Source organism: Pongo pygmaeus, chromosome 15, assembly GCF_028885625.2.
Source record: "Pongo pygmaeus isolate AG05252 chromosome 15, NHGRI_mPonPyg2-v2.0_pri, whole genome shotgun sequence".
Lineage (NCBI taxonomy): Eukaryota > Metazoa > Chordata > Mammalia > Primates > Hominidae > Pongo > Pongo pygmaeus.
This window is the reverse complement of record NC_072388.2, coordinates 74583902-74610726: the sequence shown is the minus strand read 5'-3', so window position 1 is coordinate 74610726 and position 26825 is coordinate 74583902. Positions and strand designations below refer to the sequence as shown.

At 41.2% G+C, this 26825-nt stretch overlaps 2 protein-coding genes across 52 annotated transcripts in view; one reads left to right on the top strand and one right to left on the bottom strand.

The window, feature by feature from the left end:
* TTLL5 (tubulin tyrosine ligase like 5) overlaps nucleotides 1-14993 on the bottom strand; it is a 295613-nt gene extending 280620 nt beyond the window's left edge. For 30 of the 50 annotated variants that reach the window (XR_010123769.1, XM_063651894.1, XM_063651895.1 and 27 more), the window contains exons 1-3: nucleotides 14677-14854; nucleotides 12863-13031; nucleotides 5859-5965 (exon numbers count right to left, since the gene is read on the bottom strand). Coding sequence is in view for 49 of the 50 variants with exons in the window: in XM_063651894.1 (XP_063507964.1) it covers nucleotides 5859-5965; nucleotides 12863-12936 (181 nt within the window). In the remaining variant the exon portion in view is untranslated. Of the gene's footprint in view, nucleotides 1-5858; nucleotides 5966-7461; nucleotides 7555-12862; nucleotides 13032-14482 lie in introns of all 50 variants that reach the window. The other 20 variants (XM_054448025.2, XM_054448030.2, XM_063651919.1 and 17 more) reach the window with 4 other exon arrangements.
* A 37-nt stretch (nucleotides 14994-15030) lies between these two features.
* Nucleotides 15031-25124, top strand: ERG28 (ergosterol biosynthesis 28 homolog). 2 transcript variants are annotated; one of them, XM_054448054.2, is made up of 5 exons: nucleotides 15031-15282; nucleotides 18512-18675; nucleotides 21039-21129; nucleotides 24133-24251; nucleotides 24388-25124. In XM_054448054.2, the coding sequence occupies exons 2-5, from the start codon at nucleotides 18543-18545 to the stop codon at nucleotides 24462-24464; spliced, it is 420 nt and encodes a 139-aa protein (XP_054304029.2). In that variant the 5' UTR covers nucleotides 15031-15282; nucleotides 18512-18542; the 3' UTR covers nucleotides 24465-25124. The 2 variants fall into 2 exon arrangements, with proteins under 2 accessions (XP_054304029.2, XP_054304030.2); XM_054448055.2 differs by lacking the exon at nucleotides 18512-18675.
* The last annotated feature ends 1701 nt before the right edge of the window (nucleotides 25125-26825 follow it).

Genomic DNA, 26825 nt, shown 5'->3' with positions numbered 1-26825 from the left:
CAAAAATAGCATGGAAAATAGGATAAAGACAAAGCTGACATTTTTGACTTGTAGAACACAAAAATAACTCCCTTCATGGCAACATAGTGTACCTGTGCCCTAGTATCAGAAAATTAGGTTACCTAGAATTAGGATTAGGTTATCTGTGCTGTCGAATGTGTGTGACTAATAAGCACTTGAAATGTCCTTATTTAACTTTAGTTAACTTAAATTTAAGAATGAATACTTGATTCAGTTACTGGAAATCCTATTTTAAACAATTTGCCTGTGGGGAGGGGAAGAAACAATTGAGTATATGAATTTACTTTTTCAACTATAAAAGTTATAAAATCTAAATATAGACCTAATATTTCCAATGAAAATTTTGCAGCAAATTAAGATGCTCTGTTATGTTAAAATATATACTAGATATAAAATATTAATGTTTTTATATTGAGTAAATGTGGAAATGATAATATTCTGGAATATATTGGGTTAAATAAAATATATTATTAAAATTAATTTCACCTACCTGTTTCCTTTTACTTTTAAAAATAATTTCCTACTAGAAAATTTCAAATCACATATATAGCTTGCATCATACATCTATTGCTATAGTATATACAAATACAAACTTACTAAATAAATACATTCAGGGACAAATTACAGAAAAATGCTTCATTCTAGAAGTTTACTTTAAGCTGAAAATACCTATGTTGTCTCTAAAATACAATCTCATTTACACATTTAAAGTACATACAATTTGGGGAAAAAACAAGGTTATAATGAAGAAAAGCCACATTCCTGGAATATTTCACAAATACAACACAAGAAATCATATTGTACCAAAAATATTAATAGGGAATTCAATGAAACATGTCATAAAGAGAAAAAACCAAGCTGGCATCTAACACGATGAGATCAACAGAAGGTAACTATTGCCCCAGATACACTTCTCAGGGGGATTTAACCACAGGCTTATGATCTGAACAGATCTGTGTCAGCTATTTAAGAGAGCCAAAAAGAAAAAAAAAAGTTGCAGACTGAGAGTATTTAACAATACAGAAAAAAAAAAAAAATACAAAAAACTGAGGCAGCAACTAGCAAAAGTCATTCAAATTGTTCTTTTCATTAAGGAAGGTGAAGAAAATTATTAAGCCACAAGGAACTGGGAAAGATACAGAAAACTCAAAAACACAGAATTTGAGAAAAGTTTAGCGGCTTTTTCTTTTATCACAGGAATGTGTAAAGAAAAAGATTTATGGATCCTAAAAAATAGCAATTGCTTAAATAGATGACATTGATGGATATTATTTTCCAATAAATGTTAGGTATTCTAAAAAAGAAGGGTCCGCCTATTGCCATAGAATACATCGATTACTTTATGTGACAAGCAGACCAAAAGAAGTATGTTTGGGGGGAATATTTGTTTTTATCCACCTTTAACATTTTGGCTCAAATCATATTTAGAGGGAGTTTCTCAGCAAGGGGTCTTCAGTTACTCAGGCTTCAGAGAACATGAATGAACCACTTCCCTTTAAATGGTAACTTAGCAACTTGCTGAGGGGACTAGAACACAAGGATCCTTGGGGAGGAAGGAGGATTCAAATCCCAGAAGCAATGCTAACAGTCCTCTGAACTCCTGACTTATTAAGGGACAAGACAAAAGTCATTTACAAGTAGAGTAGATCTTATTCAATCAGTAAAATAAGCAGCACAAGTTTTGAGCGCCTACTATGTGTCAGACACTAAATGATCTGATGTAATCCTCACAATAGCATATTCTCTCCATTTTACTAATGATTTTACTAATAATGAAACTGGTTAAGATTTTACTAATAATGAAACTGGTTAAGAAAGTCTAAGTCACTTGCCCAAGACTCACAGCTAAGAAATACCAAAGCTGGGATTTGAACCAATGGCTGAGAACCCAAGTGTACACTCTTTCCACCATACCACAAGACAGTTCTGATCCACAGTGTTATAACCTTTGAAGATGGCTACAGACTAACACCAGGGCTCAGAGCACTGCTTAAAATCCAAGAGGAGCAGAGATAAGTGAACTTGATAAAATACACACAATGCAGAAAACAAGAGAAAGCAAAAGTTGGATTTTTAAAGTTGAGTCTTTAAAATTATCAACAAAGCCAGGTGCAAATTCTCATTCCTATAATCCCAACACTTTGGGAGACTGAGCTGGGAGGACTGCTTGAGGCCAGGAGTTCAAGACCAGCCTGGGAAACATAGTGAGACCCCCATCTCTACAAAAAGCTTTTTTTTTTTTTTTTTAATTAGCTAGCCATGGTGGTGTACACCCACAGACCTAGCTACTCAGGAGGCTGGGGCAGGAGGATCACTTGAGCCCAGAAGTTTGAGGCTGCAGTGAGCTAGGATTACACCACCGCACTCCAGCATGGGTGACAGAGTGAGACTTTGTCGCTAAAAAAAATAAAAAATGATCAACGAAATTGACAAACCTCTAGCTAGACTAAGGAAAAAACAGAAAAGACTGAAATAACTAAAATCAGAAGTGAAAGTGGGGACATTATTATAGACCTTACAGAAATTAAAAGGATTATAAAAGAATACTATGAACAATTGCATGCAAACAAGTTAGATAAGCTAAATAAAATGGACAAATACCTAGAAACACATAAACTACCAAAACTGACTCAAGAAGAAATAGAAAATATGAATAGACCTACGGCAAGCAGAGGTTGAAGGGAACCCATTCTATGAGGCCAGCATTACCCTGATACCAAAGCCAGACAAAGGCATCAGAAGAAAACTATAAATCAATATCCCTTATAAATACAGACAAAAAATGTTCAACAAAATACTAGCAATTAGGCCGGGCGTAGTGGCTCATGCCTATAATCCCAGCACTTTGGGAGGCCGAGGCAGGTGGATCATGAGGTCAGGAGTTCAAAACCAGCCTGCCAACATGGTGAAACCCCATCTTTATTAAAAATACAAAAATTAGCCAGGCATGGTGGCAGACACCTATAATCCCAGCTACTCGGGAGGCTGAGGCAGAGAATTGCTTGAACTCAGGAGGAGGAGATTGCAGTGAGCTGAGATTGCGCCACTGCACTCCAGCCTGGGTGACAGAGCAAGACTCCGTCTCAAAAAAATAAAATAAAATAAAATACTAGCAATTACACCCTGACAAAGTGGGATTCATCTCAGGAATATAAGGGAGGTTCAACATACAAAAAGTCAGTCAATGTAATGTACCACATTAATAGGCTGAAGGGGGAAATATCATTTCAGTTGATGTGGAAAAAGCATTTGACTAACACCTTTTCATGACAAAAACACACAACAAACTAGGAATAGAAGCAAACTTTCTCAACATGACAAAGGACATTTATGAAAACCCACAGCTAATATCACACACAATGATAGAAAACAGAAAGCTTTCTTCCTATGATCAAAAACAAGACAAAGACACCCTCTTTCTATTCAGCATTGTACTAGAAATTTTAGCCAGAACAATTAGGGAAGAAAAAGAAATAAAAGGCATCCAGGTTGGACAGAAAGAACTAAAATTCTCTCTATTTGCAGATAGCATATTACATGCAGACAAACCTAAACACAAAAACTATTAGAGCTAATAAATGAGTGCAGCAAGGTTTCAGGACACAAGATCAATATACAGAACTCAGGTGTATTTCTATACACTAGCAGTGAATAACCCAAAAATGAAATTGAGAAAGCAATTCTATTTACAATAACATCAAAAAGAATAAAATATTTAGGAATAAATTTAACCAAGGGGGTACAAGACTTGTACACAGAAAACTATAAAACCGTGATGAAAGAAATTAAAGAAGCCCAAAAAATTGGAAAGACATCCCATGTTCATAGAAGACTTAACATCATTAAGATGGCAACACTCTAAGAAGTGATTTATAGATTCAATGCACTCCCTATCAACATCCCAACAGCCATTTTTGAAGAAAGGGGAAAAGCTGATCCTAACATTCATACGGAATTGTAGGGACCCTGAATTGCAAGGGACCCTGAATAGATCTTGAAAAAGAACTATATTAGAGGACTTACAATCCGCAATTTCAAAACTTAATACAAAGGTACAGTAATCAAAAGAGTATGTTACTAGCATAAGGATAAATGTATAGTTCAATGAAATATTAAAAGTCCATAAGTAAACCCATACATCTATGGTCTACTGATTTTCAACAATAGTGCCAAGACCATTCAGTGGGGAAAAGAATAGTCTCTTCAACTAATTTTGCTGAGACAACTGGATATCCAAACGCAAAAGAATGAAGGTGAACCCTTACATAACCCTATATGAAAAATTTAACTCAAAATGGATCAAAGACTATTGAGCCCTAAATATAAGAGCTTAAACTATAAAACTCTTAGAAAAAAGCACAGGGATCATGACCTTGGGTTAGGCAATGGTTTCTTAGATATGACACAAAGAACATAAGCAACAAAAGAAAAATTAGATAAACTGGATGTCATCAAAACAAAAAACTTTTGCTCATCAAAGAACACTAAAAAGAGAATGAAAGACAATTCACAGAGTAAGAATATTTGTAAATCATATATCTTGTCTAATATCCATAACATATAAAACTCTTATAATTCAACAACAATAAAGACAACCCAATTTTTAAAATGTACAAAGGACTTGAATAGGCCTTTCTCCAAAGAAAATACACAAATGGCCAAAAAGTACATAAAAAGATATTCAAATTACTCATTAGGGAAATGCAAATCAAAACCACAGCCAGATACCACATCATATTCACTGGTATGGCTATAATCTAAGAAACAGAAAATAACAAATGTTAGTGAGGATGTGGAGAAACCGGAACCCCTATACATTGTTGATAGGAATATAAAACGGTACAGCTGCTATGGAAAACAGTTTGACACGGAATAAGTTAAACACAGAATTACCATATGGCCTAGCAATTCCATTCCTAGGTATACCCCAAAGAACTGAAGATAAGTGTCCAAACGACTTTTCCATGAACATTCATAGCAGCACAATTCACAACAGACAAAAGGTGGAAAAAGGCCAGACACAGTGGATTATGCATGTAACCAAGGCAGGATTGCTTAAGGCCAGGAGTTTGAGACCAACATAGGCAACACAGTGAGATCCTGTATCTAAAAAATAAATAAATTTTAAAAACAAAATTTAAAAAAAAAAGGTGGAAACAAAAAAAAATGTACATCAACTGATGACTAGATAAACAAAATGTGGTGTATCATTGGAATGCATTCATTAGCATATACAATGGAATGTTATTCAGCTATAAAAAGGAATGAAGGACTGATATGTACTCCAACATGGATGAACCTCGAAAACATTATGCTAAGTGAAAAGAAGCCCGCCAAAAAAGGCCGCATATCACATGATTCCATTTATATAAAACATCCAGAATATGGGAATCTATAAAAACAGAAAATAGGTGAGTGGTTGCCAGGGACTGGTGGTATGGGGGCTGGGGATACCTGCTTAATGGGTATTGGCTGTACTTTGGAGATGATGAAAATGTTCTGGAACTAAACAGTGGTGATGGCTGCACAACAGTGTTAATGTACTAAACAACAATGACTTGTACACTCTAAAATGGTTAAAATGGTAAATTTTGTTAGGTGTATTTTACCACAATAAAAAAAAAAAAAACATGTACACAATATTCTGGAAAAAAAATCAGAGGAAAAACATAAGCAGAAAACAATTTAAGAAATTATAATATTTGAAGTATAACAACTCAATTGATTTTTCTCATGGCAAAGGCCCTTTCTCTATATATATGTCATATCAACTTCTTTAAGACAAGGATGTCTGGGCCATGCCCAGCTCCGTCCTCTGTGGGAGAGGTTATACCCACCTCCAATTACTCTAATATTGTTGTCCTTTGTAAGAATAGCGTCGGCATGGAATACCAAAACTGGAATTCTCCTGCAGCCTCCAGTCCACATGATGCATGGATGATCCCTATAACAACAACAAAGCCTTCATTAATTTACAGCTCAAAACCTGAACTGCTGATGCAGATTACTATGGTTTGTTGCTTAGCAAGTTTCCCCTTCCTTCTGGAACACAAATCCCAAATATCCTGTGGGAAATCACATCTCCCATTCTTAGCTGTGTGTTTAAAATTAACTCAATCCCTGGTCCAGGGATGGGCCTTGATTGGTTTCAGCCAATCAAGATATTTCATCATTCAGTATAGTTAGTGGTTCAGAGATAGGCACATAAACCAATTGGAGCCCATGAGTTTAAGGAGACATGTTCTGGACTCTGTGAGAAAGCAATGGTTTCTTTCTCTTCTATAATGGCTACAGATGATAGCCTGCCTTCCACTTGATGGTATAAGATGAGAATGAGAAGTCTGGAAGGGCAACCACCATTCTGTGACCTTGAAAGAAGAGCCTGTAGCTGTTGGTGAAGGAGAAAGTCAGCGGGAGGTTGACTGAAGAGATAAAGTGGGAGTTTCAGAATCAAGATATGCCTGAATATGAGTGAACATATTCTCTTTATTACTTAGGACCATTTGGATTATGTTGTAATCCTTTGCACACATAAAGAATCCTAATTGATGAGTTCACAATAATTTACATACTCCTTTTACACGCTATAGTCCATTTTCAAGCCAATTTGATGATGCATCCTAAGACTCTGAACTAGAAACTCTAAATTAATACAAGTATCCCAATTAAAATCACGTATTTTAAAGGAAGCCCATGCTAAATGGAACAATATATATTTTCCTCCAGTATAAAACCACAGGGGAGAAAAAGACCTCTGACTTTATTCTCTTTCCCTATCCTCAGGAAATCTCAGCTTAATTTTAGGCTGATGAATATTTACTCACAGATTAGGAAAATCTTCACCCTTATTAGGGCAGGGAGGTAGGAAGAGAAATAAAATTAAATGAACTGAGCCCCTACCATGTGCCAGGATTTAAACTAAGAGCTTTTATATCTCACTTAATCCCCCTGCCCATACTATGAACTGAAGGAAAACTGTCTCAGAAAGGTTAAGTAACCTGCCTAAGGTCATACAGCTGGTTAAGTAAGGGATGAGGTATTTGAACCCAACATCTGTATTCTTTCTATTGTTTGCATTTCAGCAAAGTTCTATATATTGGATACCTTGAATTCAATTATTTGGGAACTTAAACTGATAATTTCTTAAATGCAATACAATCCACTTGGCCAAGATTCACTCGACTCTTAAAACCTCACATAACCACATCCCTTAACAATGGTCATACTACAAATCTCAGGGCCAAGTCAGCCCCTCCCAATCCAACTTTAAAAAGATCCACACTCGGGCCGGACACGGTGGCTCACGCCTGTAATCCCAGCACTTTGGGAGGCCGAGGCAGGCAGATCACGAGGTCAAGAGATCGAGACCATCCTGGCCCACATAGTGAAACCTCGTCTCTACTAAAAATACAAAAATTAGCTGGGTGTGGTGGCACGCACCTGTAGTCCCAGCTACTCAGGAGGCTGAGGCAGGAGAATCAGTTGAACCGGGGAAGCGGAGGTTGCAGTGAGCCGAGATCGTGCCACTCCAGCCTGGCAACAGAGCAAGACTCCGTCTCAATTAAAAATAATAATAATAATAAAAAAAATAAAACGATCCACACTCTGAATGCACCGTCTATAAGGCTCCCAATCTTAGGAGTGAGGCAGTCTTTAGACTTGGGACAAGCTGCCAACTGCTTTCTAGTGAAGAAAGCAAAGAACAGCATACCTAGTTTATTCCCCGTTTTCTAGAAATGGCATGTGGATGCTTATTGTTTTTGTTCTTTGACTTGGTGACAGTACCCACTCGTGAGAAATGGTGCTGATAGGGTACGTTTTTTAGCAGGAAGGATTTTTTTGTGGCTTGCTTGCTTCTTCATCTTTAACACCTGTAAAATGTGGGCATGAAGCCAGGTGATTCCTATGATCTCTTCCAACCTTAATTTTTCCACTATATTTCTAAATCAGCAAGTACAGAAAAAAACAGGCAGCCTAAACTACAAAGTCTCAGACAGGAACTCTGGAAACTATCCAAAGTTCTCTGTCAATCTAGCACTAGCTACCAGCTGGCACCACTATGCCTTAGCATTTATAAACAATGGATTGCTGCTCCAATTTAAAAATGCCTGACAAGGGGAGCACAATCAACAGATACACAGCTGAGAAGAGCCCAGGCCCTAACTGTACTATCTGTAGAAAGCCAAGTCTCTAACAGAGAAATCTTTTCACTTCCAACCTATGGAAAGATAAAAGAGAGAGTAAACAGCTAAAAGAGAGAGTAAACAGTAAACAGGTCAAAAAAAACACTTAAGGAATATGCGAAATTGTCATGAAAAACATATTCCCACCAAGTGGTGCTAAAAGGAAAAAATTCAGAATGATTAGGAAACTGAAACTTGGGACTTTACATTCTCATTCACATCAGAAACTGGTATATATTAAAATCCACTTTTATACGCATGAAAACAAAGGATCTGAAGAATTACCGAAGCAGATCAGTTTTATGATTCACTTTATTGAAAGCCTAAAAACATTTTGGTTTTCCGGGAATAATTTCATGAGAAATAGATATCATTCACTCCTGGGACCCAGCCTACATAACTCAAAGATGGAGCTGTAAGTAGCTTTTGCATTCTTGCTTCTAGGCTGTCTTCATACCACTACCCCTATTAGAAATGCCTTCCCCACTTCTCTCTGTTTATCTAAGTCCACTCTCCAAGGCCTACCAGAAGTCTCACCACCTTCAGGCAGCCTTCCCCAGCTCCTTCAGCCCATTACGATACCTCCTTCTCTGAACTCCTATAGCACCCACTTTATAACTGATTGTTAATGATCTTTTAAACTGATATAAAGCCAGCCTTTTACAATAGCAATTAAAGTTGACATTTTTTCAGTGACCAAAGAAATCTTACATCACGTTCTTATATGAAAGTTTCTATATCTACATACAGAGTTGTATTTGGGATCCCCAAGCAAAATACAGAAAAATAGCCTCTTTACATTTTCTATTTGAAATAATACCATGCAAAACAAGACTGCCTGGACAGTTTCTAGTCCTGAAGTCCAGGATTGCAATGAATTAATACTTTAACACAGCCTAGGGATCTGAGCAGATCTAACAGATGTCCATGGATATACATCTTTGGATCAAGTCAACATCTTCAGATGATTTATGGCCTTCAAACTTCTAAATCAACTTTTAAAATGTAAGCCTGCTGCTTCAGGTGTGAACACGATTGATTTAAGCTTCCTAATGTAAAAAATAAGTGACTGATAGACAAGATATAAGCTGATGAAACAAGATTAACAGTTAAAAATCAACAGTAGGAGTCTGAAAGGAAGAAGTGGTCCATAAATTTGGATGGGAGCAGAGGGAAAATTATACCTTTATTTTCACTAACTTTTGCTAGAAATTCAGTATTTCTTAATTATGAATATAGGCAACGAACCATAGTAATATTAGCATTATCTGTGCCTTTGACGTTATCTAAAATTACAGCAGTTTTTTTTGTTTTGTTTTATTTGAGACGGAGTCTCACTCTGTCTCCCAGGCTGGAGCACAGTGGCACAATCTTGGCTCACTGCAACCTCTGCCTTCCAGGTTCAAGCGATTCTCCTGCATCTGTCTCCCGAGTAGCTGGGATTACCCGCAACCACACCCGGCTAATTTTTGTATTTTAGTAGAGACAGGGTTTCACCATATTGGCCAGGCTGGTCTCAAACTCCTGGCTGCAAGTGATCTGCCCACCTCGGCCTCCCAAAGTGCTGGGATTACAGGTGTGAGCCACTGCACCTGGCCAATTACAGGTATTACATTTGTCACTACTTCTAAGTTATAGTAGTTTAAGACTCACCCCTAGATCACATGTGATCATGGTCTTTCTATCTAAATGCTAGTGTGATGAGGTTGGACAACAATTGGGCAACTCTCCTCCTAATAATCATTCAGTCACTAAATGATGACACCTCACACTGGTGACCCAGACATCTATGCTGCTTCCCAGTACCCCCCACCTATGATTGTTAATCAAAGACCACCCTCCCAGTGTACTGATCACACACAAACTAAACAAAAACAGTCTTCATGTTGTTGTCTTTAGAAAACAAAATTTAACTTTCCCAGATTTTAAATGATCTTATTATTTAATGTATTAGTAAAACAGCACATATTACTATGTTACAAATGTGTTTTGCCCCGTCTGGGAGGTGAGGAGCGCCTCTGCCCGGCCGCCCATCATCTGGGATGTGAGGAGCGCCTCTGCCCGGCCGCCCCGTCTGGGATGTGAGGAGCACCTCTGCCCGGCCGCCCCATCTGGGAAGTGAGGAGCGCCTCTGCCCGGCTGCCCTGTCTGGGAGGTGTACCCAACAGCTCCAAAGAGACAGCGACCATCGAGAATGGGCCATGCTGACAATGGCGGTTTTGTTGAAAAGAAAAGGGGGAAATGTGGAGAAAAGAAAGAGAGATCAGATTGTTACTGTGTCTGTGTAGAAAGAAGTAGGCATAGGAGACTCCATTTTGTTCTGTACTAGGAGAAATACTTCTGCCTTGGGATGCTATTGATCTATGGCCTTGCCCCCAGCCCCGTGCTCTCTGAAACATGTGCTGTGTCAACTCAGGGTTAAATGGATTAAGGGCGGTGCAAGATGTGCTTTGTTAAACAGATGCTTGAAGGCAGCATGCTCCTTAAGAGTCATCACCACTCCCTAATCTCAAGTACCCAGGGACACAAACACTGCAGAAGGCTGGAAGGCTGCAGGGACCTCTGCCTAGGAAAACCAGAGACCTTTGCTCATGTGTTTATCTGCTGACCTTCTCTCCACTATTATCCTATGACCCTGCCATATCCCCCTCTCCGAGAAACACCCAAGAATGATCAATAAATACTTAAAAAAAAAAAATGTGTTTTAATAACTGCATTTGAATGTAATTGGTACTCTTTGTAATAATATGTATTTTATTTTAAGCCTTAAAAATATTATTCTGGTAAGGAATCCGTGGTATAAAAAAGTTCACAACTCTGATCTAAGGTAATGTAAAGTACAAAGCCTTCATTTATTCCTTCATTTCGTTATTCAGTCAGCAAGAATTTACTAAGTACCTACTATAATATTAGGTCAAACTATCTGCAATCGTCAGTATTTGACTGTTTCTGACCTACCAAAATGGCAGTTTCATATAGTTCAATCTAACATTTGTCAGGACCAATCTGTAAACCCACTAATAAGAGAGACAGTAATGGAGTAAAAGAACAACCTTTAAAAAGAGAAAGACTGATACCTGCAGCAGAAGTTAAAAGTTTTATGAAATGGGTAAGAGGCAGCACACTGAAAGCAAAAAGTCAGAAGGGAAAGTAACCAGAGGGAATTATCCATTTAATTATCCTGAACAAGAATGACCCAAATATACTTTCAGATCTCTATTAGTTTCTATGACCTAACAGTGATAAGAAACGTTTCCTCAAAGCTTTCTTAATGCTTCAACAATTTTTTTCAAATTACAAGTAATCTTCTATCTTACAAGAAGCCCACCATAAATTCAATATTAAAACCAGTAAGAATAATGTCTTACATTTGTATAGCACTTACAAAGTAATTTCACATACATTATTCTATTTGAGTCTAACCAGACCCCTACAAAATAGCCTGGGAGATATTATCTCTATTTTTCAGGTTACACAGCACACACATATCCAAAAGGACTCAGGGAGAATCTTAAAAATGAATTTTACCTTTAAACCAGATTCTCTCTTTACTCTGGGTCAAGTAATAATTAAAGGAGGCAAAAGAGCAAAGTGATCAAAATCCAGAAAAGCTAAGTCCAAATCTCAATGCATCACTTACTCTCTATGGGTCACTGAGGAAATTTCCTGATAAGACTGAGTTTAAAAAAGTGAAAATAATAACACCTTCAGATTTAAAAAGATATAAGATATAGATGAGATAAAGCCTTTATCGTCATCTGTAGTAGCTATATTTATCATTATCATTCTTTTTTTTTTTTTGAGATGGAGGTTCGCTCTTGTTGCCCAGGCTGGAGTGCAATGGTGCGATCTCAGCTCACTGCAACCTCCACCTCCCAGGTTCAAGCCATTCTTCTGCCTCAGCCTCCAGAGTAGCTGAGATTACAGATACCCACCACCACGCCCAGCTAATTTTTGTTTTTTTAGTAGAGATGGGGTTTTACCATGTTGGCCAGGATAGTCTTGAACTCCTGACCTCAGGTGATCCACTCACCTCGGCTACCCAAAGTGCTGGGATTACAGGCATAAGCCAACACGCCTGGCTATTATTCATTCTTATTGTGATGATCCAGTAATCATGAAATTGGACTCTTAACTAAAAACTCAGGAAAGCAATGTGGGTCAATGGACACAGCACAGGCTATAGAACTCTAATTTCCTGCCTCAGAGTTACTATGGTAAGTTACCTGACCTCTCTATATTACCACCATTTTATCATTGTAAAGGCTTTTGAGAAAATTAGCAAACGTAACTAATGTTGTAGAGTTTGGACATGCTTTTCTTCAATACTTAAACATTTCAAAATCTTCTGTTGGGAGCTCTGAGCAAGAGTTCACCAAGAGCTACTACTTGCATTTTACAACATCTAGAGCTGATGTTCACTTATGAGCCCAGAAAGAGCCTTATCTCATTTCTCATAGCTGATAGGGACTGAGTAACAAGACCTTAAATGACATTATGGATAGAAGCTAAAACCAGAGTTAGATAATCCCCAAGGAATGACACTAGATAAAAGAGTATATAAGGAAAAGAGAAGAGTATATAGTAAAAGAGTATATAAGAGTATATAACTGAAAGAGTATAAAGCACAGGTCAAAAGCAGGCTTGCTATTACTTACTCTTGACTTATGACCTCCTCATCCTCTGAGGATGATGCTGTTTCCTCCAGGTCCCGGGCCATCACGATTGGCATTTCCTTTAGGGTTTGTCATGCAGTCAGCAGACGGGGGCCTCAGAGACCTTTCCTAGCAGATTCACTGGATCAAGCAATTTGGATGGCACAGATTCCTGCAAGAAATCAACTTGATCGGATCAATTGACCTGAAACACAATGCAGTTGTCTATTTATTGGTTACTGCTGATAATCTAAGTAATGAGAATGACTATATTCCTAAACAGTGCTCAACCTCTAGAAGTTTACTTTCCATAAGAGTGCCTCAATATGCCACAAAAATCAAGATTTTTTTCAAACATACAGTCTGTGCTCTATATATTTGAAGAGCTGTTACTAAGTTTGAGTTTCTCATTATTTACTAAATCGAATATGCACCAAAAGGATAGACTCTTCACTTTCAGGGCAGTTTGAGGCAGGTGACTGATTCCCTAAAACATATATTCCTTGCTAGACAAACCTGGCCTGGATTAAAAATAAATAAATAAAAACTCGAGGTTTAAGACCCTTGCAGGCCAGGCAGGGTGGCTCACGCCTGTAATCCCAGTACTTAGGGAGGCCAAGGCGGGCGGATCACCTGAGGTCGGGAGTTCGAGACCAGCCTGACTAACATGGAGAAACCCCGTCTTTACTTAAACAAAAAATACAAAAAATTAGCCGGCTGTGCTGGCTCATGCCTGTAATCCCAGCTACTCGGGAGGCTGAGGGAGGAGAATCGCTTGAACCCGGGAGGTGGAGGTTGCGGTGAGCCAAAATCGCGCCATTGCACTCCAGCCTGGGCAACAAGAGTGAACTCCGTCTCAAAAAAAAACAACCAAAAAAAAACCCTGCAAACATTTAGACTCTATGACAAGCACGCTGACAAGATGCCATCATGTTTCCAGTAAAATAAATTCAACAATGAACCGAAAGATGAATATATTCTCTTGAATCAAAGGTCCATATAAATAGGTGGGGGAGGGGAGGAATGCCCTTCCACTCTTAAAAATTATTCTTCCTGACTAAAAATCACAAACTTTGGTATGACTCTCAAATAGACGATAAAATTAGGAAATTTCCAACACTGCATTTCTAACTTAAAATATTTTTTCCGAAGTAAAAAAGCACATGTTCGTTGTGTATGTCAGAAGAAGATACAGGAACTACAAATAAAAGGAACACGTTTAAATGACCATAATCCCAAATTACTCAGCGATAATTACTTGCTGTCAATCCTTCTTAACTTTTCCATGCATTCATAAATACGATGAGACTGTAAATAAGACAAAAAAAAAAAAAAACCGACCCCGATAATGATCAAAGATCTTCGGCGCAATGGGCAATGTCTAACAACTTCAATGGCTTTCTTCAGGGGATTCTCAACGGGATTTCTTGATCTTTCCCAAAATGTTGGGAAGCCCTTTAAGTTAAAACAAACAAAACCTCCAAACGGGAAGGGATGCCAACCTTTCCTAGGCTGCCTGCAGAGCGGGGAGAAACAGGTCGATCGGAAGACGATTAGAGACACTCGCCTAAGGAGACTCCTCGCCCTAAAGGAATCTGCTTCTCAGCCCCACCCCCAGCTCACCCCAATCCCACGTAGGTCCGCAGATGCTCCCCCAGGGAAGGACGGGACGACCCCGCAGCCGCGATTCAACGCGGCGCGCCCGGAAGCCAACAGCTACTCCCGGGCTTTGAGCGGGAAGCGCTGCGGCAGGCGCCAGCCCGGACCCGGGAACGCTCCTCCGTAGGGTAGGGAAGCGCGCGGGCGCAGGCGTTTACCTGTCTCATCTTCCCATGGTTCGGGGCGAGCAGGCGTGGACCGCACTCTGCGCCTACCTCCCTCTTCCTTCCCCAGCAAGGCTCAGGGCAGCCACCGACGGCTGCTTCCCTGGTTACTACAACAACCAACAAGCAACCGCCCGCTCGGAGCCACTGCGCAGGCGCTCATAACGCTCAGCTGCGGACGCGGGCGAATGTCGTCACCGCCGCGCAGCGCGGGCGCAGAGCCCTGCCCTCAGCTGAACGGAGTCTTCTTTTTTTTTCCGCAGTTTTTTTCTCCGCCCCTACGAGGTTGACTCCAAACCCTGAGTTCCGCTAGCTCCAACAGGAGGGCTTACGGCGTGAGCGGCGTACCTGGGGAGAGGCTTAGGCAGCGGCAACCGCTGATTGGCAGTAAAGGGGTTCACTCCCCATCTCCTGCTCGGGCGAAACCGGGACAGCCAATCAGAGAGAGTACTGACGGAAACGGCCCAATCCTGGAGCAGGGCTGAGGGAGGGGGCGGGGACAAATGGCTCAGGTGGACTCCGGGCTGGAGCTGTCCTGGGGGAGCTTGTTTGCGGCGGCGGCTGCGGCTGCCACTTCTTTGCTGGGGGTCCGGTCGCCAGGTAAGGAGAATATGGGGGAGAAGAGGGATGTAGGTGTCTGTGTTGCTTCTGATTGAGAGTATCCGGAGAGTCTGGAAAAATGGAGGTGGGATGGAAGGAAGATAACTGGAAGGCAACCTTTTGGGGGGAAAAGGGTTCGAGAGGCGATGACAAGGGGGAGCTAGGAAGATGGAGAAGGCTTGGTGAATTCAAGGAACGGAGGAATGGATGAGCGAATGCGCAGCCACTATGAGCCTAGCACTGTACAAAGAGCCTTCACTTTTTCTCATATAATTCTTACAATAGCGCTTCGGGTTGCTATTTCTATCTCCATTTTGCAGATGAGGAAACCGAGACTGAAAAGTGTAAATGACTTACCCTAGAGTCACACAGCTACTAAGTGGTAGGGCCAGGATAAGAATCCCTCTCTCCTGATTAAGTTTTAACAGCACACCTATGCTGCGCTGGGCTTGGCTGGGCTGGGCCAGGGCCAGGACAAAATTTAGAAATAGATGTTGTATACACTCTAAGAGGCCCTTAAGGTTTAGGGAAATTAGGTTGAGAAATTGGCAGAGCAATTCAGAAGTGCTTAGGCTCTGTCCTCATCAGCTATCTGTTGGGATTTCTAACAGATAACACTTCTGTGAAATAGAAGGCATACTTGTGCAGAAAACTGGAGAGGTACATCCATGCAGCTTTTCTAAACCCCGGAGGAGTCTCCTCTTGAGAGAGGGTGAGAAAATAAAGAGGATAGGTGGATCTTGGCCCAAGTGATAATGGCCTGTGATGTCCAGTAGACCCTCAGTCTCTCTGATCTTGGACAGAGACCACCTTTGTGATCCAGCTTTCCCTGAAGGGCTCATCAATTCACCCTTCCTTCTCTAGATCTCTTTATTGCTAGTTTGGGGTGGGGAGTGGGGGCGGGGGGCGGTGTTTCACACTGTCTTGGGCCATTGCTGATTTTAATATCTATCTCACTGGATAGCATAGAACAATACCGAAACTTGTATTGCCAAAGTGACAAAGAAAGCCTGTTAGTTTATTACCACTTCAGGCCCAAGAGGTTAACCTGACAACAGGTAAACCGTGGACCAAGAAAATAATAATGAGGATGGGATAAAGTCATTCCATTATTAGATTATTTATCTATTTTGGTTTTATTTAAATCAGACTAACTGAAATTACTACTCAAGAAGAGTTGATCTAAGCCTTGAAAAAAAAAAAAAAAGGCTGGGTGCTGTAGCTCACACCTGTAATCCCAGCATTTGGGAGGCGAGGCCAAGGTGAGTGGATCAGTTGAGCCCAAGTGGAGAGGTTGAGGTGGGGGGATCACTTAAGCCTTTGATTTCGAGGCTGCAATGAGCCATGGCCATGCCACTGCATTCCAGCCTGTGTGACAGAGCAAGACCCTGTCTCAAAAAATAAATAAATAAATAATAAATTAAAAACCAAAAAGTATGTAATCTAATTGTATTTTCTATACAACTTGAAGACAAAAGTGGATATGGTATGCTTTTCTTTCTCAAAAAATGGGAACTTCATTAAAATAGTCTCAAACAGTGAGGTAGCACTGCAGCAGTCCAGCAGACCATGATTCTTATCTCAGCTCTGCCAACTTTGCTGTGTGACCTTAAGAAACTTGTTTAACCTCTCCGTTCCAACCCTCATCTGTAAGATGGAAATATTAATAGTGCTGGCTTACCTCATTGTAAAGATTACATGGTAATATATGTTAGGTGCTTGGCACAGTTCATGGTGTAGGTGCTCAATGACTGAAACCTATTATTATCTTGCAACCCAACACCAAGATTGCTGTTTCCTTCGCTATATAATTTTCTTACTAGTCCTAAAGTCACACATTGACTTAAACATGCACAATTTATAAATTTGGAAAAAAGGAAAAGAGGCTTTATCTCTTGCAAAGGGTTATAGCCACCCAACAGGGAAGAGTGCCTCCCACCAAGACCAGAGACAGTTACTTTGAAGGAGAAGGGTTTGGGGTAGAGCTTCATGCTGAACAGGTTAGCTAAACATACACATTCAACAGGTTACAGGAGGAGCTATGAATATTCCTGAAGGTGGTCCTGACACATGCATATTGAACAAACGTGTGTAACCACATATGACCCGTGTTCACTTTGGAGTGGAGACCTAACATTTAAGTCTATCACACCTAGGCTCTATACGTCAAAAAGTCTTTTCAGCACACCAAGACACTCAAGTGTGTGATCTTGCTAAACTGGCCAGGAGCAGTCCACAGTTGGTGGTCTTATCTGGAGAAAATTACTGAAATCAGTCTCTTGTCCAATCAAAGCTGTAGTTACAACTGGTGAACAGGGGTCAGGTAGTCAGCCTCTGTGAGCTGGATGAGCTGTAATTGTTTTAATATTGCTTATCTCAAGGCCAGTGTTCGTCTAGCTGCTGGAGAAAAAAAAACCTTGTGGCAGAATATAAGTTTTATTCTTTAAATGTAGGAGTGTGTGACTTAACCCTTGCCTGGCATGGCCTTAGGTCTTGTTTATAATTTGGTATCTTATTGCACAAAGAATCTGTTCTGTCATTCTTATGATCTCTATTTTAACTTTAATGCTGGTAAGTGTCTGTCTCTAAACCTGAAAACAGAAGGAATATAACAGGGCATGTCAGACCTCCCATCTCGTCATGGCCGGGAGCTCAGTTTTAGGATTTTTCTGGGGTCCCCTAGGCCAAGAGGGGCTCTGTTCAGTCCGTGGTGGGCTTAGGATTTTGAGTTGACACACAGCAGTTTATTTTTAACTTTTAGATTGTTCTTCCAGTTTATGGAGCATGGTATACCTGAGAACCAGAGTCCAGAAAACCTAGGGATGTAAATAGTGACCTCACACCATAAGTCCCACTCAAATTTATAAAGTTCCATAGGCTTGGAAGAATCCGTCATCAATAGCCAGGCAGGTGTCTGTGAGTATAGTTATAATCGCCTTTGAGCTATTTGCATTACGAAGGAATAGCATGAAAATGTGAAGGTATAGAAGTAAAGATAGAGGACTGATTCCAACCCAGAAAAAGGAGTTCTGATTTAGGGTAACATTTTGGAGAAATTGCTTAGACAAGGATAAGTACTGTGCCACTTATTGCAAAGTATACTGTTCATTCACCACTATTAGTGTGACTGAATATCTCCTTTTGGCCTGCTTCATTCTTCCTCCCTTCCTGCTTATGGTTAACATAGACTGGCCCTCGTTGTCTCATGTCCTCTGCCTTTGTTTCCAAGGCAAAAAGTCCTCCCACGTTTGAGGGGAGTCATGAGCCGTTTCCTGAATGTGTTAAGAAGTTGGCTGGTTATGGTGTCCATCATAGCCATGGGGAACACGCTGCAGAGCTTCCGAGACCACACTTTTCTCTATGAAAAGCTCTACACTGGCAAGCCAAACCTTGGTAAGAAATCAAAGAATTTCTGCATCCTTTATAGGACTTATGGGACTGGCCCTATGCTGTGGTTCCCAAACCAGGCTGTACATCAGAATAACCTAGGAAACTTCAACAAACACAGGTACCCATTTCCCTCACCAAACCTATTTATTGAACCTGGGTGGAGCTCAGGAATCCAGTTGCTAAAAAACTTCCCAGATGATTCTGATGCTGCCTTAGCTAGCCTTTGGCAGCTACTGGAGTAATAGACTTTGTGGTGAGCACCTGACCCTTTTTCCCCCAAGCTTCTCTGAATACTTTTCATTCATTTTACACTGCCCTGGGCAATTCATGTATTAAAAAAAAAAAAAAAAACCGTTATAAGGGCAAGTGAGGAAATAGACTTACTTGGTGACTCTGTGATGCCTGACAAGAAAGCCATAAAGAAGCTTTACATATGTCTCAAAGCCCTCTTCAGAATCAAGTTGGGGCTTACATGACTCATATTCCATGTTACAGATGGAGAGTTATTAATTCAAGGTCTTCCATGACATAGTCCCTGAGAAGATATTTACAATCCCTTCAAGTTGGTCTCCCAAAATGAAACTTAAGAAGGCCCATGGCAGCCTTTCCTGGCTTCCTGAGCCTCTCTACTGAGAGTGTCCATTTCAGCTTGCACTTCATCACGCTGATGTGTGGGGTAGTTTAAGCTGCAGCACTGTTTCACAGCAGATGACAATTCTGTGTCACATTTATAGCTAACCCAGATTCAGGCTCTGACCTAGCTCGTTTTTCTGCAGTGTCTGAGTATAAAATGAAATTAAGTAGGCTAAGGCTCATTTTAAGAAAGCTCAAATATAATAAAAGTAAAGAACCTGGGAAAGTGAGCAGAATAATTCCATCTTTTCACCTTCAAATGCTGCCCTCAGGTGGTCATGGAACCCTATATAGATTCACAGGTTTTTAGAGGTCATCTGGTCTAGACCTTTGAGTTTAAAGTTGAGACAAAGAGGTCCAGAGGTCATGTGACTTAAAGGCATATAGCTGAGCAGAACTTTATGTGTGTGTGTGTGTGTGTTCAGCCAGCACGGAAGCTGAGGCTGCCATCTCCCTTGTGATCTAGGGGACTTCATGGTACTCTTCTGAAAGTAGCAGTGCTCTAAAGTGTCCCACAGAATTTCACCTCATACCTAATCTGGTTAGGGCTGGTTGAGTACTCTTAACTAGAGAAAAGTCCTTAGTCTTCTCATGAGAAAAGCTATCAAATTGGTTTATAAAGAATGTAGCTATCCAGGGCTAATGCTAGATATTTGGTTGGCATGCGGAATTTTTTCTCACTACCATCTAATGGTCTTCAGCATTGTGAATTTGGGAGAGCTGTCTGGTTTTCCAAAGGCTGGAAAAATCCTTAAAGCCCAAGTAAACATTAGTAGACTTTTCAGTTGTCAATTTTGTCCCTTAAAATTTATGTTACTCAGCAGGTAGTAGACCAGCAAAGAAAGTATCTTTGCTTTCACTGTTTTGGCATTCCCGAGCCACTGGATGCCTTAGCTCAATGGTTTTGCATTTAAATCACCCAAGCAGGGAGTTTCTAGAAAATACTTATGCCTGGGGCCCTCCTCCAGAGAATATGATATAGTTGGTCTGGTACCCAGGCCTTGTAATTTTATAAAACTACATCAGTTGATTGTAATAAATGCCCAGAGTCAAGAACCACTGTTATGGTGGAATATGACCCATACTTTCAGGACAAGATATTTAATACAGCAATGTCAGAACAAAGCTACCAAGAGCAGGGTGCCCCCAGCAAACACCAAAAAAACAGTGCCTTGTCCCACTGCCATGCACACAGGAAACCAGCCTGGTATTGGTTCATCCAACAGCATAGATCTGGATGCAGGAAGAGACCTAGGCACTCACATATCTTAAAGACCATATGTGGGCATCTAAATTGGTCCCCAATATCTCTGAGTTCTCTCCTGGATCAGCCTTGAAAGTCTACTGGTCTCCTGGGCATCTCGTATTTCCAGATCAGTCTCTACAACATTCCCCAAAACCTGTCCTGATACAGACCCTCTAGGCTTCCAGGACAAAAGGGGTGAATTACTATATCTAAGAGTTATTTGCCTGACTGGGCTCTTTGTGGGTTTCCACTCTTGGAACTTCCCTTCCAACTGTAGACATTTGAAGAGAATCTGAGAAGTTCTCATTCTGGAATTCCTTCTATTCCTTCTAGTTCCCATGTTGCCACTAGGACCTCCATCTTGCCCAGCCACAGAGAGGTCAGGTCCAGCTCCCTACCTCCCACGAACCACCAGTGAAATAGGAGGAGTTTGGAAGGAACCCCAAGTCTCCCCTTCTGAACACTCTTGCTTTTTTCTGCTACACAGTGAATGGCCTCCAAGCTCGGACCTTTGGGATCTGGACGCTGCTCTCATCAGTGATTCGCTGCCTCTGTGCCATTGACATTCACAACAAGACGTATGTAAGGGAAGGAAGAGCTTTAGCATCCTTTTGTTGGAAATCAGATGCGAGGCAAAGCTGTTACCTTGAGTAATGGGAACTGTTAATCATTTTAATGCATTAGCTTAGAATATGGATAATAAAAGACTCATAGGTTACATCCCCTCCAAGCCTAGGAAACATAATAGACCTAACAGGTCTTCATTAAAGTCTGAAAATTCTTTGGAACTGACATAGCAAACTGGCAGGCCATTATCCAGTGGCCTGCATCATGCCCTTCCACTTCTTTATGAAAGAATCAGCTTTTCTTCTACTAAAGAAGTAGAGTGGTATGCTCTTTTTAGAGTAGCCACCCACACATACCTTTCTCACATTCCTCCTTAAGAAGCAGGAATGAACAGAAATCACAATCCATGAAAAAAGAGGAACCCACAAGTAAACTGTTGTATGTGTATGCAGCGTCAGCAGGTGAGGGTGAAAGAGAAGCTAGGGCTCCTGAATTCTACCTGTCTTGGGTACTCAAACAGACCAGGGTGGAACAATTGCAGGCAATCAGAAGCCATAACCAGCTCTGGCCACTGGAGGGGGCTCAAGCTTTCTTCCCAGCGACAGTCATCATCACAATCTAGGTGGAAACAGTTGGTTCAGGTCACCAAGGGAGGCTATCGGAATGCCAGCTTCACATTAAAATGTTTTTCTGTCTTATCCAGGCTCTTGGCATCTGGGGAAAACAGGAGGCGATAATATTTATTGAGCCCCTCTTATTATGCTGAGCTTTTATCTACATGATCTTGATTAAGTCTTTTCTTAGCAGCCCTGGAGGTCATGACTTTCATTCCTGATTTTGCACATCTAAATATTAGAGATGCAGTTAGTTTAAAGAAAGACTGACTCAAGTGAGATTTGAAGCAGGGCTATTAGCCGTTTGATCTCTTCAACCTTATTATTATTTTTTTTTTATTTTTTTTCAAACTTGAAACTGCAGTTTACTTGTCCTAGAATGACACATACTTTTTTGGAAGCAGTGTGTTTAGTTCTGGGCCCAGTTCTTTTGGTAACTAGCTTTGCAGTAGCAAGTCCATTATTCACCTTCCTTGCACCTTGGCCTCTTCATCCATAAAATGAGAATAGATATCTGTTCTACCTCTCAGGGTGACTAAGAGGAAGGGAGGATTGAATAATCATTTTAAAGACCTGTACCACGGTGAAGAATTGCTAATGAGTATGAGGGATATATCTTTTGCTTGTTGTGCTTTTGAAGTGAGCGAAGACAACCCAGACTTATCTCTTTTTTTTTTTTTTTTTTTTTTTGAGACAGAGTCTTGCTCTGTCACCCAAGCTGGAGTGCAGTGGCACAATCTCAGCTCCCTGCAACCTCCACCTCCGCCTCCTGGGTTCAAGCCATTCTCCTGCCTCAGCCTCCCCAGTAGCTGGGATTACAGGTGCGCACCACCATGCCCCTCTAATTTTTGTATTTTTAGTAGAGACAGGTTCTCACCATGTTGGCCAGGCTGGTCTCGAACTCCTGACCTTGTGATCCGCCCACCTTGGCCTCCCAAGGTGCTGGGATTACAGGCTTGAGCTACTGTGCCCGGCCTGATCCAGACTTATCTTTACCTCAGTTACCATTTACTTTCCCCTCTCCTCACACAGGACAGCTGCAAACGCTGACTCCTGTTTCTAGCCCTTTCTAGCCTAGGACTTTGATCCATACACTTCTGATGTGCATTCTGATCCTATTCCCTCCCTAACTAGAGACTGAAAGTCAACACACATACATATTGTTTCCACAATGGGCCAGGCACGGTGGCTTCCGCCTGTAATCCCAGCACTTTGGGAGGCCAAGGTGGGCAGATCACTTGAGATCAGGAGTTCGAGACCAGCCTGTCCAACATGGCAAAACCCCATCTCTACTAAAAATACAAAAATTAGTTGGGCGTGGTGGCGTGCACCTGTAGTCACAGCTACTCCAGGAGGCTGAGGCAGGAGAATCGCTTGACCCAAGAGGCGGAGGTTGCAGTGAATTGAGATTGTGCCACTGCACTCCAGCCTGAGAGACAGAGCTAGAGTCTGTCTAAAAAAAAAAAAGTGTAAAAACATGCACAGGAGAGATACAAATAATCAAATGTAAGATACCAGTTACTTGTGGGGATGAGGGAGAACAGACTTAGAGCAGGATAAGGATACACAGGATGATTTAACTCTTCTCTGTAAGTTTTTATTAGAAGAGTCTGAAACAAAATGTCAAGATGTTAAGATCTGAGGGAGCAGAGTGTTGGTTGCATTGGTGTTCATTATAGTGTTCAGTAAATTTTTTGTATGTTTGAAGTATTTCATAATTTTAAAAAATTTTATACTTAAAAAAAAGATATCAGCAAACAAAGTGGTCAGTCACCTAGTAGCCTGTCTCTTCTCTACCTTGTAGTCAAAGCTGAAAAATAAGTTCTCTTCCCATGAGGTTGTCACCATTCCTCAATGTGACTACTTTTCTAGGCTAAGACACAAAGTGACCAACGTATATTGCAAGAGCATCTAAAAGCCCCAGAGGTGTCCTTGCTCCTTACTCACCATGATGCCTTTCGTTCTGTGGCATCCATCGTATAAACACCGACAAGTGTGTGGCCAGATGCCTGCTAGGTGGGATTAGACTGCAGAGTCAACCAATTTGGATAAATAGAATATGTAAGCGTGCTGGATCCAAAGTTGTCTACACTGCCTGCGATTGTCATCATTCAGGTTCTGCTTTGCTACAGCTGAGTTCACCACTTTGCTGAGACTTGGACATTCATTCTGGATGCCCAAACCATTCTCCTCTAAGTTTAGCAGTTGAAACCTTCAGTTTTGCCCTAGATGAGAATATTGTTGTGATCAAATAACCAGCTCTTCCTCAGGAACAAGTGTCCTTTCTTTTAAACCTTAATCACATCCTGGGTTCTTATTTGTCTGTATGAAGTCTGATACTTTTCCTCTGTTCTGAACAAACAGTAAGTTTAGTTCCCATTTCTGTCTGCTTCCCTGTAGGCTCTATCACATCACACTCTGGACCTTCCTCCTCGCCCTGGGGCATTTCCTCTCTGAGTTGTTTGTCTATGGAACTGCAGCTCCCACGATTGGCGTCCTGGCACCCCTGATGGTGGCAAGTAAGCATCCAACCACCCTAGACCTCCTACAGGAGCTGTCCCAGCTCTAGAGCTAGTACAGAGGGTGGACACAGGAGAGAGAGAGAAGAAAGGTGCCGTATGTATGTTAGTCACTAGTCTTTCCTCTGTATTTAAGGTTTCTCCATCCTGGGTATGCTGGTCGGGCTCCGGTACCTAGAAGTAGAACCAGTATCCAGACAGAAGAGAAACTGAGGCCAGCATTACCACCTCCAGGACTTTCTCGTCTTCCACCTTGGCCATCTTCTTCCTTCGTCGTCTCTCCTCTTTAATTTCTTCTTTTCTGTTCCATCATCCGCCCCTTTATTCACTTTTAGCCTCTTTTTTTTTTAATTTTTAAAATTTAAAGATATGCATACTGAAAAGTATATAACATGTATGTACAATTTAAAGAATAATTTTAAAGTGAATACTATGTAACTCCATCCAAGTCAAGAAATTGCCAGCTCCTCGGAAGCCCACTGTGTCTCCTTCCCCTACCTGCAACCTCTTCCAGGCTCCCTTTTCCAGCCTTCCCCTTTTTCCCTTTTATTTTCATGCCTTGATTTGACTTGTGTGGTGGGAACATGTGAACTATGAAACTTAAACCTGCTGCCCACCCAGAGCAGCTGTGACCAAGGGCTGCCTCAAGGGGTTGTCCACGCAGGTTGGGCTCCTCTCTGCTGCTGGACCCAAGACTCTGAACCTTCCAAGGGACAGGCAGTTCTTCTAAGAAGGGCTCCCCTGTGTGTGAGCAAGACCACAGCTCTCCTTCTATCTACAGATGCATGAGGGTTGGAAGAGTCTGGGCTGTTTTTAGACCTTCTGGTCAGCTGTATTTGTGTAACAACTTTTGTAATAAATAGAAAAACCCTCTGCTCTGATCAGTCCTTGTACTTTGACCTCTGCTAAGACAAGAGCATGGCTGCCTTCTCTGAGCCCTAGGAGAATCACAGCTTTATGCCTGATTGAATACACCATAGTGAGTGGGACAGCTCAAGACAGAGGTCAGCCTGGCTGCCTCCAGCTCCTTATTGTCATTTGCTCATTCCTCTTGTATTCTTGAAGTCAAATCTTTTTTCCCACCTTCAAGATTCTGCGTTCACAACTAAACACTAAGTGCCCTTTCTTGTTTCCTCCTAAAGAAGAAACAGATTCTTGAGAGAGCAGAGACAAAAAAATAGAACTAGGCAGCATAGGTGAAACAACTGCATGACATGGGAAGAAGACAACTAAACCCCGAGGAGAATGCACTGGAATGGACAGTTGCTCTTAAACCCTACCCAGAAGGCCTCCTCCAGCTGGACCGTCATACACAGTGTGTGTATCCAAAAGGCCATTGCTATTTCAGCAAATATTTGTTGAGTACTTCTCCATGCCAGACACTTGGGAAAGAGAAATGAACGACACAGGCAATGCCCCTGCCCTGTGGGCCTTATATTGTAGTCAAGGTAACAGAATCAACAAGCCAACACATAAATAACTTCAAATAGGGATAAGAACTCTAACAAACACATAAATAACTTCAAACAGGGATAAGAACTCTAACAAACACAAGGTATTTTGGTCATGAAGGAATGTGAGGTGAGCAGTGGGGAACATAAATTAGATCATCAGAAGGTCCTCCCTGAGGAGATGGGATTTTTTTTTGTTTTTTAGAGACAGGGTTTCACTCTGTCACCCAGGCTGGAGTGCAGTGGCACAATCACACCTCACTGCAGCCTCAACTTCCTGGGCTCAAGTGATCCTCCTGCATCAGCTTCCCAAGTAGCTGGGACTACAAGTGTGTACCACCACACCCAGCTAACATTTTGGGGGGTGGGAAGAGATGGGGTCTCACTATGTTGTCCAGGCTAAGAGGTGGGATTTGAGCTGAGACTTGAATGCCCAGGAGTTAAATGTCTTAAGATATGGAGCAGGCCGTTAGGAGGGAGCAGCAACTGGAAGGTAGAATAGTCTTATTCAAGGAGTAAGAACTATGTAATCACAGCATGGTGAAGAGTTAGGAAGTGAAAGAAAAGGTCAGAAAAGGAGGCAAGGGGCTTATAAGGGTGTGATAAGAAGCTTGATGTTTACACTTAAATACATTGGGAATTCTCTTATCAGTTAAGTCTCTTCAGGTAAAAGGACAAAACCTACCTTAAACTAGCTTAAACAATAAAGATAGCTGGCTCATATAACTGAAAAATTACAAGATTCGCTTCAGGAAGGGTTTGATCGAGACTCCAGCTCCATTTCTTTACAATTCTTTCAGCACTACCTACGTGTGCTGGCATCCTCAAGCTGACTTCTTTTATGGTACCAAAGTTGGTTGCAGAAATTCCAGGCCTCATATGCCCAGAACACTGTATCTAGAAAAATATCTCAATGGTAAGAACTATCTTTTCTTTACTTGCCAGCTATATTGTTAGGAGGCAGTAAAAAAGCAGTGATGACAGTTAATGTTTGAACACAGATCCACATGAAGACCTTATGAAAGGAGTGAATGAAAACATTGGATGATTTAGGTCCTCTGAGCATGTGTCATGGAAATGTGATTCCCTGGCTGGGTGTGGTGGCTCACGCCTGTAATCCCAG